This window comes from Gossypium hirsutum, chromosome A07 (genome assembly GCF_007990345.1).
Source record: "Gossypium hirsutum isolate 1008001.06 chromosome A07, Gossypium_hirsutum_v2.1, whole genome shotgun sequence".
In the NCBI taxonomy this organism is placed as follows: Eukaryota; Viridiplantae; Streptophyta; class Magnoliopsida; order Malvales; family Malvaceae; genus Gossypium; species Gossypium hirsutum.
The window spans coordinates 20,218,243-20,233,816 of record NC_053430.1 but is presented as its reverse complement, the minus strand read 5'-3'; the positions used below and the strand labels follow the sequence as shown (position 1 = coordinate 20,233,816).

Below are 15,574 nucleotides of genomic sequence, written 5' to 3'. Positions count from 1 at the left end.
CATGATATTATTACCCCTTCTTTATTGTATGTAAAAAAAAAACTTAAAAGCTCATGACTTTTCCGTTTGCACGAATGGCTACTATTTGCAAAAGAGTCGGTGGGATTTGGCCAACCCAATCAAGTTGGGCAGCTCTTTGCAAACATACTATTTGCAGCCATGCATCATCCTATCACATACCAACATCCTTGCAATTATGACTTTATTTTGGAATTTATATGGATGAAAAAGAATATTTACAAATCTTTTATTAAAATCAACTAACACTTTAGTTGAAATCATCTATTTTATATTGTTTTATTAAAAAAAATATCATCCTATTATAAAAAGTAAAGATTTTTTTGGTCATTTCCAAGGTCGTGTTTTTCAAATTAAGTTGTGGCTCGGATATTAATTCGATTAATTAGTTAATATAGTATAGATATGTAATAATTAAAATTTACAGCTTTTTATCTAAATAATATAAAAAAATTATTAATTAAAAAAAATTATGAAAAGCAAATTAATTATGAAAATAGATATTTGTTATAAATATTTTAACAAAAATACGATGATATAAAATATTTAAAGAGCTTATATATAAATTTATCGTTTTAATTAACAGCTAAAAAAATACTTTAAAGTGCAGCATGACACTGTAACAGCACCAAAACTTTTAAAAGTGTAAATTGCCTCATAAATTCCAGTTATTTATTATTTTCTTTTATCCCCTTTTAACATCCAAAATGGAGAAACTTCTTACCGGTTACTCCAATTTTTCTTTTTTTACCAAAAAGTATTTTTATAAAAATTTTCTACCATATGCCTATTTTACTAAATAATATGTTCTTTATACATTTTTCGTAATTAATTATTTTTTATATTATTTTAATAAAAAACCCAAAATTTGCATAAAAAAAAATTATAAATTATAAAATTTATACACTGGTATAAATTAATTTTAAGTTATGACGAAGGAACCTTCCTCGTCAAAGCCTCCTCATATGATCGATCGCAAAGAGAAAGAGGTGCAGAATAAACTTTCCCTAATTCATTGCAATTAGCATCAGCCAAATCCCTACCTTACATCCTTCCCTGTCCTCCCATCCAATCCCTAAATTTCACAATGAACAAAGAAAAAATTGATTAATTTTTCATCGATCCCATGCAATTTCTTTGAGAAAATATATCTAATACCCAGAACAAAAGAAGAAGAAATGTATAGCAATTTCAAAGAACAAGCGATAGAGTATGTGAAGCAAGCGGTCCAAGAAGACAATGCTGGGAACTATAGCAAAGCTTTCCCTTTATACATGAACGCGCTCGAGTATTTCAAGACCCATTTGAAATACGAGAAGAACCCCAAAATTAGGGAGGCTATTACCCAGAAATTCACCGAGTATTTACGCCGTGCCGAGGAGATCCGTACCGTTCTCGATGAAGGTGGGCCTGGACCGGCTACTAATGGGGGCGCTGCTGTTGCCACTCGCCCCAAAAGTAAGCCCAAGGATGGTAGCGGCGGAGGGGAAGGAGGTGATGGGGAGGATCCCGATCAGGCTAAGTTGAGAGCTGGGCTTGATTCGGCTATTATTAGGGAAAAGCCTAATATTAAGTGGAATGATGTGGCTGGGTTAGAAAGTGCTAAGCAGGCTTTGCAAGAAGCTGTTATTTTGCCAGTCAAATTTCCTCAATTTTTTACTGGTTAGTTTTTCTTGGGGGATTTTGTTATTGATTTTCTGAGGATGGTTTGAGTGTACTTATATAAAACTGGTGGCTTTAGGTGGCTTTTAGTATTTACTAATTGACAATGAAATGGTTAAATTTTTTATTGCTGAATTATCCAGGAATTTTATGTTATTTGCGGTTACTTGGTAGGAGTGGTTAAGGATTTTTCTTAACTATAAAATTATTGACTTTTTTCTAATTTCTTCAATTGGAAGAGCATAGTGAAATGGTTTCTTGTTTATTGTGGAACTGTTAAGAAATTTATTCCTTTTGGTGATATTATTTAGATACCATGCAATCTTGGTGTTGATATTTGATATTGTTAGGACAAACAAGCCTGTTTCTTTAAGTTGATTGTAGTAATGGAGAGTGCCTAATCTTGTTGCATTGTCAATTAATTGTCACAAATTTCCTTTGCTTGAGTTTGTTAGTCTTAAATGTGAATAGCAGATTTTAGTTTTTCTGTTTTTTGAGTACCTATGGCACACTGCATGCGAATATAGCTCCTGTTAATTTCTATTGGACTGTTGAAGGCAGAGAGACTTTAGCAAATCATTGATATGGCTACTTGTGCTGTGTCTTGCTGTCATTTTCATAGGCAGTATTTGAACTGATTCCTTGAATATCACAAGCATCAAGGCTAGATTTTTGCTCACTAGTAAACCATATGATGATCTTGAGTGAGTTAATTTGACAAAGCATAGTTGCACATTTGAAACCAATTATTTTGCTGTTGTGTTGCTAATCTAATGATCATAGCTGTTAAGTGACAATGGCCATACAAACATCATTATCATTGTCATCACTTCGTGATCATCATCATCTTCTACACTTCTTGTAAAACTTAAATGTGACAAACAACCTTTGACGTCACCTTGCTAATATTTGCTTGCTACCTCTATTAGTGTCAATTTTATCTTATAGAAACTGTTGCTTGGCTGCTTGCATGGTCACAGACTCCCTCATTTGGAGTTAGCAGCATTGCCATTTCAATCAGATGGGCTAATTTGGTTTTGACAGTCTTAAGTTTTTAAATATATTTTACGGTTCCATTATAATTTTCTTGTAGGATTTGTTGGATTCACCTTAAAACTTGTCTTGTAACTCATTTCATTTGCTGTCTGACTGAAATTTTGTTCCCTCTTATGATATGGAGTTAAACAAAGTGGTATCGAGCTTGCAATATGGTAGGAATAGAGCTCTATCATTAACCTGTCCATATATTTTCCTACCTTTTCTAGTATTGGCCTTGCTAGAGTATTGAGTTGGTAAGATTTGAACTGCTTTTGTATTATGTTTGCTCGAACTGTAGTTGGGATGTGGAGTAGCAAATCACTAAATAAAATCTTTTTTCATTTAGCTTCTTTTTCAATTCTATTTATTGTCATTTAAACATTAGATATGCTGGGATACAATTGGATTAATTTTGTTAAAATTTTCCTACTTCTCTTTCAGGAAAGAGAAGGCCATGGAGAGCTTTTCTGTTGTATGGGCCACCCGGGACTGGTAAGTCATACTTGGCCAAGGCTGTTGCAACTGAAGCAGACTCTACATTTTTTAGGTAATATATACTTCCATATTTGAATACTTTATCTGCCCATAACAAGAATTTGAAACCTTTTTATACTTTTTTCAAATAAAAATTTAGGCGCATATTGAATCATGACAACAATGGGGAAAAAGGTCACCTCTAACATGTTTGATGATGATGTGTCATCTACCCTTTCTCTGTGATGCAGCCACCACTTTCCTTTTTATCTGGAGAAAGGGAAAGGTGGCAGTAGTGAAGACCCCAATAAATGCATCACTGGATTGCAATGGCAAAGTGTTGGCAGTGTTGAGAACTTGTGGTTATGTACTGCAAGTTTCCCCACCTTTCTTAATTCCATGTTTGTTCTGTTAAGTGAAATTTACATCCGCTGTGCTTGGGAAGTTATGTGTGAACCATTTTATGATATCTAACACCACAAAAGGTTGATGCAGTCATTGTAGTGCTCCATTTTATGTGATTTTATTTCAACAATCCGGGATTCTGTATATCATGCATTCTAGTGATTGTCATTCAGGAACAGATTACAAGTTACAGTTCCTTCAACCTTAGTTTATTTTGTACTATATTGAGTTTATATTAGTCAAGAAGGTTCTAGGTTTTTAGGTCTTTTATTGGAATCTAAGTTGATTATTTGCTTGTAGTTTCTGTCATGAAACTGAATCATAGTAAGTTATGGAATAATCTAGGAATTTTTATAAGGACCAATCAGATGTGTATATTTCTCTTGGTTTTTTTTTTAAATTTATTTTTAATATGTAATTATGAACATTTTGTTTATTGAGCATGGATGCCTAATATCCCTTTGTTCTGTTTATGTGCATGTATTATGGATAGGCTTCTGGTTGTTTCTGTTTTAAAATTTAATCTCTTTTCCTTTTTCTTTTCTGCTAGTGTTTCCTCATCGGACCTTGTCTCAAAGTGGATGGGGGAAAGCGAAAAGCTAGTTTCAAACCTTTTTCAGATGGCTCGTGACAGTGCACCATCCATCATATTCATTGATGAAATAGATTCCTTGTGTGGACAGCGTGGTGAGGGCAATGAGAGTGAAGCATCAAGACGTATCAAAACTGAACTTTTGGTGCAGATGCAGGTATGTCAGCGTGGTGAAATTGCTAAGAAGAGTTTTAAAGTTTCTTTGCCAGAAGCTATTCAAGAAATTATTTTCCTTTCCAAAATCTTATATATTTAGAAAGACTAAGTTTATATTGTTTAGAAATTATTTAAATATTATGCAAGATATTTTTTCCCTGCTAGATTCTGCAGTATGCTAGCATCTTTATCCTAAAATTTTGAGAACCTCCATGATGGCGTGTTTGTATTTTGATGGTGCTCATGTCTCATTTACACCCATGCCAGATTGTGACACATAGCTATTGTTTCCTTCCAAGATTTTTAGCTTAATGAATGAATTTTTTTTACCTTGTTTATGTTTTAGGGCGTTGGAAATAATGATCAGAAAGTCCTAGTGCTTGCAGCAACAAATACTCCTTACGCGCTTGATCAGGTAAAGGGGAATAGGATGTTGTTAATGAGCATCCTTAGGGGGCACTCTTGTTAACATCTAATGCATTGAAAACGATAAATAAAGTTGTTCGTATTGAATTGGTAATGAATTCTTTTACTAATAAATTGTTCATATAGGCCATCCGCCGGCGTTTTGATAAGCGTATTTACATACCTCTTCCAGATTTGAAGGCTCGGCAACATATGTTCAAAGTACTTGACCTTTCCCTTAACATTGTCCTTCAAAATATTGTGAAAAAAAGAGAGAAGAAAATGCTTGTTTTTTTGTCTTTTTTCATAATAGAATCATTAAATCACTTTTGTTTCTTGACATGGCTGCCATGTTTTGGTAAAATAAATTATGACAGGTGCATCTGGGTGATACTCCCCACAACTTGACTGAAAATGATTTTGAAAGCTTAGCTCATCGGACGGATGGGTTTTCAGGGTCAGACATATCTGTTTGTGTAAGTGCAACAACTATATGGAACATTTGAATATTTTCTCTTCATTTATCTTTCTTCTTCTTCATTCTATGAGTTCTATCTTGGATGCGAGTTTTACTATGAAGGGCCAATACGGAGTAGGTCACTTTTGCACTTCTTTACTTGTCTCTGTCTTGACAGGTAAAGGATGTTCTTTTTGAACCTGTTCGTAAAACCCAAGATGCCATGTTTTTCTTCAAGACACCTGATGATATGTGGATGCCATGTGGACCAAAGCAACCAGGTGCTGTCCAAATTACTATGCAGGAATTGGCTGCCAAAGGACTTGCGGCACAGGTATGGAGTTGCTTGAGATAGAAAGTATTTGAGTATTAACCTTTGTGTTCCTATGCTTCTCATTGCTGTTGGAGATTCTCTTAATGTTGTGATTTTTGAAGTAATTAAATATCTATTGGTTGATTAATGCCATTGCAGATTCTTCCACCTCCTATTTCAAGATCAGATTTTGACAAGGTGCTTGCAAGACAGAGGCCAACAGTGAGCAAAGCTGATCTTGAGGTCCATGAAAGATTTACAAATGAGTTCGGAGAGGAAGGTTGATAGATTTAATGTAACTTTTCACATTGATCTACACTAGTTGTAAGTGCAAACACTGTATTTTATTTATAACTTCTGGATCATCGAATGAATGTTCGACACAATCTGAATCTCCTGTTTATACAGTGTAAATAAGATTATAAGGAATTTGGCTTATAACGCATGAATATGATCTGTACCCTTTTTCTGCAATATAATTTTCTGGTTTTTGAAATGATCTGAATTTTGAGGTAAGCATTTGGAGTATTTACTGTACTACTTGCTGGCCTACCAGTTGGGTGTATGGGCTGGTTTGGAGTGGAAAGAGAGGTGAAAGTGTATACTTCTGAATGTGATTTATGAATGGCCTCTACTTTTCATATTATTTTTGGCTTTGATGCAGAATATTGAACTCTATGAACTCTCTTTACTTTATAAAATTGGTGCTTAATGGTTCTGAGTCACAACTCTTCAAGTTTGCCTCATCTTTTTTACTTGGTTTGGGTGTAATTTTCAATGTTCATAACCTGAAGATTGGTTCAATTCTTTTAATGACTGCTGTTTTTGGGATCCAAAAATCACATGAAGGGCATTGTTTTACATGCATAATACAACACATCTTTGGATGCCCTAAAATAAAAGTGAAATTTGATCATTTCATCAAGCAATATTGAAGCTTTACCTAATCAAATATAATCTATCATTTTCCTTTGAGGATGCCAAAATTTATAACTAGTGGACTTTACATCGTTTTTCAGTTCATGTGGTTGGATGATAGCAAGTCGATGCCCTAAATGAATGGTAAAACAAAAAATGGCTTGGAAAGAAAATAAAGGAATAAGCACTCAGGGAGGTCTATGTAGTATATTATTCAGGGTCTCAAAATAAATCGGGTAATTTAGTTCTTATTCTATTACAAAGTAAAAAGAACAGTTAACGATTTTCATTACTAAATTATTATAAGTAATTTAATCCATAGGGAATAAATAAGGATAAGTGAATACAAATACAATTAAGAAAATATCTAAAATAAAATAATAAAAATATTATATAAAATTCTAAATATTATGAAAATTCAGAAAAATAGAAAAAATAAAAGTTAATAAACGTTTCTAAATTCTAAATAAAGAAATTATAAGTACAAAAAAAGTCTTTAAAGATTTTTTAATTTTATTTTTTTAAAATAATTTTTTGTTATTTTGATGTTGTATAGATTTTCTAAGATTTGTTTTTTTTTTCTCAAAATTTTGGAATTAATTATTAATTATCATTAAAATTTTAGAATATTTTCTAAGTTATATGAATACTATATAATGTTTTATTTTAAAAAAGTTTAAGCAATTCTGCATTTACAAATTATTTTTTTCACATTGCAATTAGTTTTTTTTTTCTTTTGGCCACATTAAATTTTGTTAACAAAAATAATTTAGTCCACTTCAACTATATTTATTTATTCAATTTTAAATATTACAAAGATTAAATTGACCCATTTATTTTGAGAAAGATTAAATACTTTCCGACCTACATTGATCTTCTAGGTATTTAATCTAAAAATAAATCCGAACTCCCTTAATTAGTCTGGTAGCTAAGGACTGTTCACCCTTATAACCCATCCAGGTCTGAACGTCCATGGGAGCAGTGGAAAACTCCCTTTGAATGTGATTGTTAAAAAAAATTAAAACTCGAAGTCAAGTTTGGGATTCCTCCTTCAGTTGAAGTTTCTGTTGATGTAATTGCGAGGGCCTCGTTTACTTTAGTAATGAAGTGCAGGTATTGCATCTTAACAACATATCAGAGTGTCGGACATGGATATGCTATCATTGTCGAAAGAGTCCATGTGACAGAGGATGAAATCCTGATTTATACCAATGAAAACAATACATTCACAATTACTAAAAGTATCAACAATCAGGAAATAACAAAAGCACGAGAGCGACTCAAATGAATTGTCACTTGCCTCGTCAAACATGTTCACTGAATGCAAAATCAGGAACGCACGCAACCGTCACTTTGCCTCTGATAAATGTAAGCCTTACTGCTCAGCAACCATCACTCTACCATGGCAGACTCGTATGCATATAAATAGGGTTGAATTGCCATCCCTAGCACATGAGATATATGTTATATTTCTGCCCTTTGTTGCAGCTAGATGAATGGAGTAACACTTCGGAAGTTGCAAGCTGCAACGATCGTTGGTTACCAGTAATCACCACAACAACAGCTACCTGCTTTGAAGTGGTGGAACCGGTTTGTATCCCTAACAACTATATCTCTTCCTTCAATCAGTGATATTAACTTAATAACAGTGTGACAGTCTCCGCATACTCTAAGGTTCTTAACGATCTGAAGTGCTGTTCTGGGAGGAGTAGCAATCAACCCGAAAGCAATAGCCAGTCTCTCACTGTGTTGAGACAGGATGGTTTCTTTATCTTCATCTGCAATGTCCTGAAGTACATGATCAGTATCAGGTTGATACCCCATGTCCTTCAGTCGAATTTTTAGCTCATCAAGTTTTGAATAAATTTGATATGACATGGGATGAGAATGATCAGAGGCCAAGAATGAGTGAGTCTTGTTCTTAACTTCAATGCTGTAACCAGCCTCCTTTTTCACTTTTCTCTGGTCCATCAATTTCCTCACATTCCTTCTTTCGTGCCAATTTCCTGCAGCAGCATAAATATTGGAGAGCAGAACATATGCAGCTGAATCTTGTGGCTGAAGTGAAATAAGCTGTTCTGCAGCAAGTTTCCCGAGCTCTAAATGGCAATGAACACGGCTGGCAGCCAAGAGAGCTCGCCAGACAGTTGCACCAGCAGGGAACGGCATCATGTTAATGATATCCATGGCCTTGTCAAGCATGCCTGCTCGGCTATATAGATCAACCATGCAAGAATACAGCTGCATTGTTGGAGAAATACGGTGTTTTTCTATCATCACATTGAAGTACCTTTCACCTTCGTCCACTAATCCAGCATGACTACAGGCAGAAATGACACCAATAAATGTTATATCATCCATTTCCATGTTTTCTCTTCGCATTTCCTCAAATATCTCAAGAGCTTTCTTTGCATGACCATGCTGTGCATATCCAGAGATCATTGAGTTCCATGACGTGAGATCTCTTTCCTGCTGCCTCCTAAAAACTTGATATGCATTATCTATATTCCCTCTCTTAGCATACATGGTAATAAGAGCACTACAGACACATAAAGCATCACTTAATTTTGATTTGATTGACCATGCATGAAACTGCTTTCCCTGTTCGAACGGTGCTGTAGGTGATGCACAGGCATTTATAACACTCGAAAAGGTGAATTCATTAGGTTTAATCCCCTCCTTTACCAGCTGCATGAAAATATTGGTAGCTCCCTCAGAGTCTCCTATTTGAGCATAACCAGCTAGCATTGCAGACCATGCAACAATGTCCCTCTCATCAATTTGTTCGAAAGCTTTAGCAGCTTCCTCAATATTTCCCAGCTTAACATAAGCATCTAAAATAGCAGTTCCAACGGACGGCGACTTCTCATAATTAGCTTTGATTGCTTGTGCATGTATTTGGAAAGGAGAAACAGCTGGTTGAGCTGTAAGGATGGTAGAATAAGTAAAATCGTTTGGTTTAACACCTTCCTTGTTCATTAAACAAAAAAGTTTAACTGCCTCTTGAATTTCACCGTTCTGCAGATGTCCACTGATCATGGCTGTCCAAGATACAACATTTTGAGCTTCATGCATTGTTGAGAACAACTTGAATGCATCGTTGATTTCGCTACACTTACTGTAAGCCACCATAAGTGCAGTTTTGATTTTAGGGTCGAAATTAAAACCATCTTTCAAAACTCGACAATGAAGCTGCCTTGTAAAACCCAATTCCTTACGATTAGCACATAACTTAATAAGAGGAATAAAAGTCATTTGAGTAAACTTAACACCAGCAAGCCTCATATCGTAAAATGTTTCGAGAGCTGCGAAATCAAGCCCATTTGTTACAAAACCAGAAATCATACAATTCCATGTCACAGCATTCTTGGTTGCCATACCATCAAAAACAAGTCTAGCATCTTTACCCATCCCTGACCTCAAATACATACTAATCAAAGAATTGGACACAAAAGTTACTGTCTTGAAACCCAACTTTACAATCAAACAATGAACTTGAACACCCTTCTCTACCATCCCTTCAGACGCCAAAGCTCCAAGAACAGCCGCAAAGGTATATGGATTGGGTTTTATCCCTTCCATTTGCATTGTCAGAAACAATTCTAAAACTTCCTCATTCATTCCATTCTGTGCATAGCCTCCAAGCAATGAAGTCCAAGAAACCACATTTCTTTCCCCCATATGATCAAAAACTCTCCTACCATCTTCCACATTCTCTGTTTTCATATACATATCTAAAAGAGAAGTCCCTACACTGACATCCTCAAGTAACCCAAGTTTCAAGCATTGGCAATGAACTTGTCTTCCAGCTATGACATTAAACAAACATCCACAGACCTTCAAAACACAGGATAAGGTCGATCCATCGACTGGTAAACCAAAACTATGAATACCCAAAAAGAGATTTAGAGCTTCCTTGTTGTTGTTATTGCGAGAGTAGTCAAAAAGCAAACCGTTGCATTGGGCAAGGTCTGGTTGAGGACTTTTTTCAAACAGGTGAGGAGTGTGCCGTAAAGAAGCAGATTCAACACAAAGCTTTGGAGGTTGAGGGATCGACGCATTGGTTTGGAAAACGGAGAGAAATTTGTGGAATGGGTTGTTGAGAGTTTTGAGGAGTTGTTTTGCTTGATTTCTCGTAAGAGAGAGGCTTGACGTCATGCTAACCGAGGTTTTAATTCAAAATTGTTAAAAACCATACTACTATACTATACTGCACATATAGAGCAAATTAGATCCTAACGCCAAAATCAAAAGACTAAAAGTGAGGTTTGAATGGTAGAATTCATGGAAGGGCATTGGAGTTTCCAATGTTTAATACAGAAGGAAAAAAGGCAAAGAGTGTCATCAACCTATTTCTTTTTAATATTTATGTTGTCTTTAATGTTGATACCTATGTTCGTTCTCTATTCGGAATTTATAGTCAAGCACTTGTTGATTAATGAGATTGTTTATATTAATTTAGTTTAGATACACTAATATATCATATTATCCACTTGTCGTAACTTCAAAATTATATGCTTGAAAAAAAGGGATGAAAACGTAAATCTTCGTTCGGTTACTTAGTGTGACATAGATATAAAATAAATAATAATTAATACAAATTTAAACTTAAAACTAAAACGATAAGTAAAAATTCTTATAAAAAAATAAAATAAGCAAAAGAAAAAAAAGTCATTATGTTTTTCCATAACAAGTCATGGGTGGCTAAAATATACTAAATGAAATTAGTGTACGTCACATAAGCGTCTTAGCTTTAGGATAAAGCACTGATTAAAATTTTTTATACAATATCTGGGTTTTAATTAAATTCGATATTAAATTAGATCAAACTCTTAAATGAGAAATAAAATTCTCTCTAAGGTTATTTAATTTTTCCACAATATTCTAATTCAAAACCTTATAAGAGACATCAAACTTCTTATCAATCAAGTCAACAATTACGTCTAATATATATATATATATATGAAAACACAAGTTTAAAAAAATTGTTGAACTGATAAGAATACCTTTACTTTCCATTATATTATTAAATTTACGTTTAAGATAAAAATGTTGAAATAAAATAGAAGGTGTGATAATTATACATTTAAAAATAATTATAATTTAATTGAAGTTGTGAAAGTTATTACATATTTAAAAATATTATAATTTAATTTATAATTATTAGTTAAAAATGTTGTGTTAAATTTAAAATAGATCTCTAAGCATAAAATATTAAAAAAGTTTTATTATAATTATAATTATTAGTTAAAGATTTTTTATGTAAAAAAAGTTATGCTAATGTTATTGATGTAAATTGTAAAATAGAATTATTACTTAAATAAAATTCTAAACATATTAATTATCACTTAATAACATATTAGAATTAACTAGGTTAATCAACTATTATTTTGAATAATGTTATTTTACAATAATTACACAAAGTAAAACTATAATATAGGTTGAATATGTTAAAAATGCTTTAATTAAGATTTGAAAATTTTCTATTATAATATTTGAATTGATAAGTTAATATATTTTAAATATATTCAATAATTTAAATAAGAAATATTTTTACATTAATTACTACAATTAAAAATATAATATTTAAAAATAAATTAAATATTAAAAGCATAAAATCACATGTAATGCATGCGTCATTAGACGCTAGTATATATAAAAACATGAGTTTAAAAAAACTTTTGAATCCACGAGAATACCCTTTATTTTCTACCATATTACTAAATTGAAATTTAAAAATATTTATAATTTAATTTAGAATAATTAGTTATAACTCTATTAAAAAATTAGTTGTGATAATTTATTGACCCTAAAATAAAGTTATAACTTGAATAAAAGCCTAATCTTAGTCACTATCAATAAGTCAAAATAACTGATAATTAAGGTTAAAATATTATTTTTAAAAATTCTAAATTATTTTTATTTTTTATAATTAACTTATTTTTATTTTCATATTTATTAACATAATAAAATAAAGTTATAACTTGAATAGAAGTCTAAGTATACAAATAGAGATTGATTTTATATCAATGTTAGAGTTATATATCAATTAAAATTTAAGTTTAGATATATAAATAGCATTATTTGTAAATAGCATCTAAGAGAATGGAAATTGATATCGTTATTAAGTTAAAAATATCTCAAAAAGAAATATTAGAATAACAATGACACCGAAGAGATATATAATATCATTTTAATTGATGATGCCATTATATAATACATGAAGTTGTAAACGAATGAGAGGGAATTTTAAAAAAGTAAAAAAGATTTGTCATATAAGATTTCAATATTTAATTTTTAATCATCATTATTACATGTTTTTATTGCTTTGATGTAAATATCTTTCGTACTTATTATGAATAATTATTATAATTGATGCATGTTTGATGAGTGTTCAATTGAACCATTTGAGACATAAATTCTAACAAATTCAATTAATGACTCTAATTAACCCTTTAAAAAATAATTCTTGACAAATTGAAAGATGAAAAATGAAAGAAAACAAAAATAAGATGGATGATGAAAAGATTGTCCCTTTGAAGAACAAAGTTTCAATAAAAACAACAAATGATGATGGAAAACCAATGTTCTATGGAACCCTTTGAAGAATGATCTTCAACAAATTTTACGAATGGCTTTAACCAACCCCCTAAGGTTAAACCCTAGTAAATTGGAGGATGACGAGTTCTCTCACTACTTCAAAACCAACAAGAAAACCTACTTCAGAAAAATAAACAAAAAGAGAAATATCACAAAGAGAATAAAACAAAAAGAGAAAACTCATAAAGAGAAATCTAACAAAGTGGAATAACTCAAAGAGTTGAAATTTGTTAATTAAGATCTATCTCTAATGAATAATGAAGATATCTTTATATATGTTAGCTAATTACATTAAGATAAAACTCAAAGTAATCTAAAGAAGAAGTGGTTTTAGTAGAACTAAACTTTCTTGTTCACTAATAAACATAAAACCCCTAAACAACTTTACATACTTAAAAATATCTTATAAAATAATAAAATAATAAAACCTAATATATACAATATTGGACTCATATATAATAAAAATAAGCCTAAAATTGAACCCAATATAATTTAAACTCAAATTAAAGTCCAAAACTCGTAATTTCTCGTAATAATCCTGTCCAAAAATTTTGCTCACGCAATCTTCATTAAAACAATCATAACTTGAGCTCTCAATCTCAAAATCAAGTAATTCAAAGTGCGTTTCAAAGCTAAGAGAGAGTTGTTCAAATCCTATATAGACATCTCAACCCATAACTGTCTGGATCCGATCCAAAAATTCATCGCAAGTTGACTAATATTTTGAGTTTGAAAATTGGCTGCTTGATTGAATTGTTTTTAATAAATTTCACTCCATCTGCATATGTATCAATTTTTTTTAATTTTTTAATTTAATTTAATATTATAATTTACTTTCTAATATAGTTCTAAATTTTTATATTATTTTTAAAAATTTTATTTATTTTAAATATCACTTATATTAAATATGTTATATATATTAAAAATAAAAGCGTTTATTCACTTGCAATACAAGTAAAAAAGAAATCTAATTATGTAAAAATCTCAAGTGGGCCAAATAATTTAACTTCAGAAAAACCCTATGTGCTACTGGAGTTAACCTTTTAACTAGTGTAAGGTGATCTAAAGATGGAAGGTAAAATTATAGTGTTGGTTTTTAACTAGGTTTAAATTTAGATTTATTTTCAATATTTTCTTTTGGCATGATTTCATCCTTCAATTTATATGATATTAGTATTATTTAGTTTAAACAATTAATTTTGTTAATTGTTCTGATTAAAATATTAAAGTGATTTTTTGAAAAAGAATTCACTCCAAATCCCCAAAAAAGAAAAAAAAATATGATGAGTCAGAAAGAAGTATTTTTAAAAAATTAAAATTAAAATTTTAATCAAAATAATTAAGGTTATCACTATTTGAGCTAACTAATGATACTATAAAAATTTAGGACTAAATTATATTAAATTAAAAGATACAGACTAATTATCTATAATTTTAAACTTTAAATTGTAATTTATTGATCGAATAAAATCTCAAATTCAAGAATAATGGATAAACTACTAAAACCATAATTAGGCCAAAAAGTGAACATGGTCTTTCGGCCCTTTATGTTGGGTTAAGTTTTGAATTGGTTCCTAAGCTGTCTAGTTACCAAGGCTCATTGAGCAATCAAGCTCCATCCATTAGCTATCTCAATAATATATTTTGACTTTTTTTTTCTTATAAACACAATAATTTTGACATCTTCATCACATAAGAATCAGCAATAGAGCTAACTAATGAAATTTACCAAGTGGATTTTTCCTCAAATGTTGAATAGAAATAATCTCCTATGATGTAATGATGGTTTGAAAAAAAAAAAAAAAACTCCTATGACATAGAGCTATCAAAAGTTAGCCATATATTGACATCTTTATCAAAAATTGGTCCAGCTTCGTAAAATGTAGATGTGTCAGCATATCTAAACTCTGGGTCCAATGATTAGGTGAATATTAAAATGTGTTTATTTAAATTTAATTATAAACTTATTAATATAATTTTGTTTAATATTTGATGATACAATTATTTGTTTACGAACAGGAAGGTTAAACTAAACTTGTTAAGGAAGAAAATGGTTAGTAGCTAGATTGGACCCCATTGACAATGAACTTTCAGAAAATATAAGTCCAAATATAATCAACCATAGCAAACAAAACAAGAAAGGGAAAAAAATCATAACCAATTTTGAAAGAAATTGACTTAAAGAATGAGCTTGTTCAAGGCTCAATGGTTGAATATCGGTTACTTGATGTTTTGATAAACAAAATTGATTGGTTGTTTTGATAAACAATTTTGGGAGGCTTTGATAACAAGTAATGTATGGGGAGTTGGTAGAGGGGTGAATTAATGTTCTTGATTATGTCTCCAACAGGTTTTTAAGGGAGGTTTCCTATGCGTTCAAGTCAATTATATGCCTTTTCAGTGATTTAAGAGTTGTTATTAGATGCTTTGCTGCGTCTTTTTAGGCAGGTTTGTGATTTGACCTAATGCAGCATTATTATACCATATGTGAATAATAGATGACAACAATCTTGTAGAGTGAGGCACCCTACTCAAG

The 15,574-nt window shown here is 31.4% G+C and overlaps 2 protein-coding genes across 2 annotated transcripts; one reads left to right on the top strand and one right to left on the bottom strand.

Annotated features, from left to right (window-relative positions):
* Positions 1 to 908: 908 nt before the first annotated feature.
* On the top strand, positions 909 to 6,016 carry LOC107953276 (protein SUPPRESSOR OF K(+) TRANSPORT GROWTH DEFECT 1). The gene is made up of 8 exons (XM_016888521.2): positions 909 to 1,680; positions 3,160 to 3,265; positions 4,148 to 4,346; positions 4,692 to 4,760; positions 4,898 to 4,972; positions 5,128 to 5,226; positions 5,386 to 5,541; positions 5,680 to 6,016. Exons 1-8 carry the CDS (start codon positions 1,197 to 1,199, stop codon positions 5,803 to 5,805), a joined length of 1,314 nt encoding a protein of 437 aa, XP_016744010.2. The 5' UTR covers positions 909 to 1,196; the 3' UTR covers positions 5,806 to 6,016.
* Positions 6,017 to 7,640: 1,624 nt separating this feature from the next.
* LOC107953277 (pentatricopeptide repeat-containing protein At2g27610) lies at positions 7,641 to 10,816 on the bottom strand. The gene has a single exon (XM_016888523.2). It carries the CDS (start codon positions 10,594 to 10,596, stop codon positions 7,978 to 7,980), a length of 2,619 nt encoding a protein of 872 aa, XP_016744012.1. The 5' UTR covers positions 10,597 to 10,816; the 3' UTR covers positions 7,641 to 7,977.
* Between the last annotated feature and the right edge of the window lie 4,758 nt (positions 10,817 to 15,574).

Excerpts from the sequence above, each read along its gene's own strand:
- LOC107953276 (XM_016888521.2), top strand. The coding sequence starts at position 1,197 with ATGTATAGCAATTTCAAAGAACAAGCGATAGAGTATGTGAAGCAAGCG. Across the intron at positions 4,347-4,691 it reads AACTTTTGGTGCAGATGCAG|GGCGTTGGAAATAATGATCA; the intron begins GTATGTCAGCGT and ends TTTATGTTTTAG. Across the intron at positions 5,542-5,679 it reads CCAAAGGACTTGCGGCACAG|ATTCTTCCACCTCCTATTTC; the intron begins GTATGGAGTTGC and ends ATGCCATTGCAG.
- LOC107953277 (XM_016888523.2), bottom strand. The coding sequence starts at position 10,596 with ATGACGTCAAGCCTCTCTCTTACGAGAAATCAAGCAAAACAACTCCTC.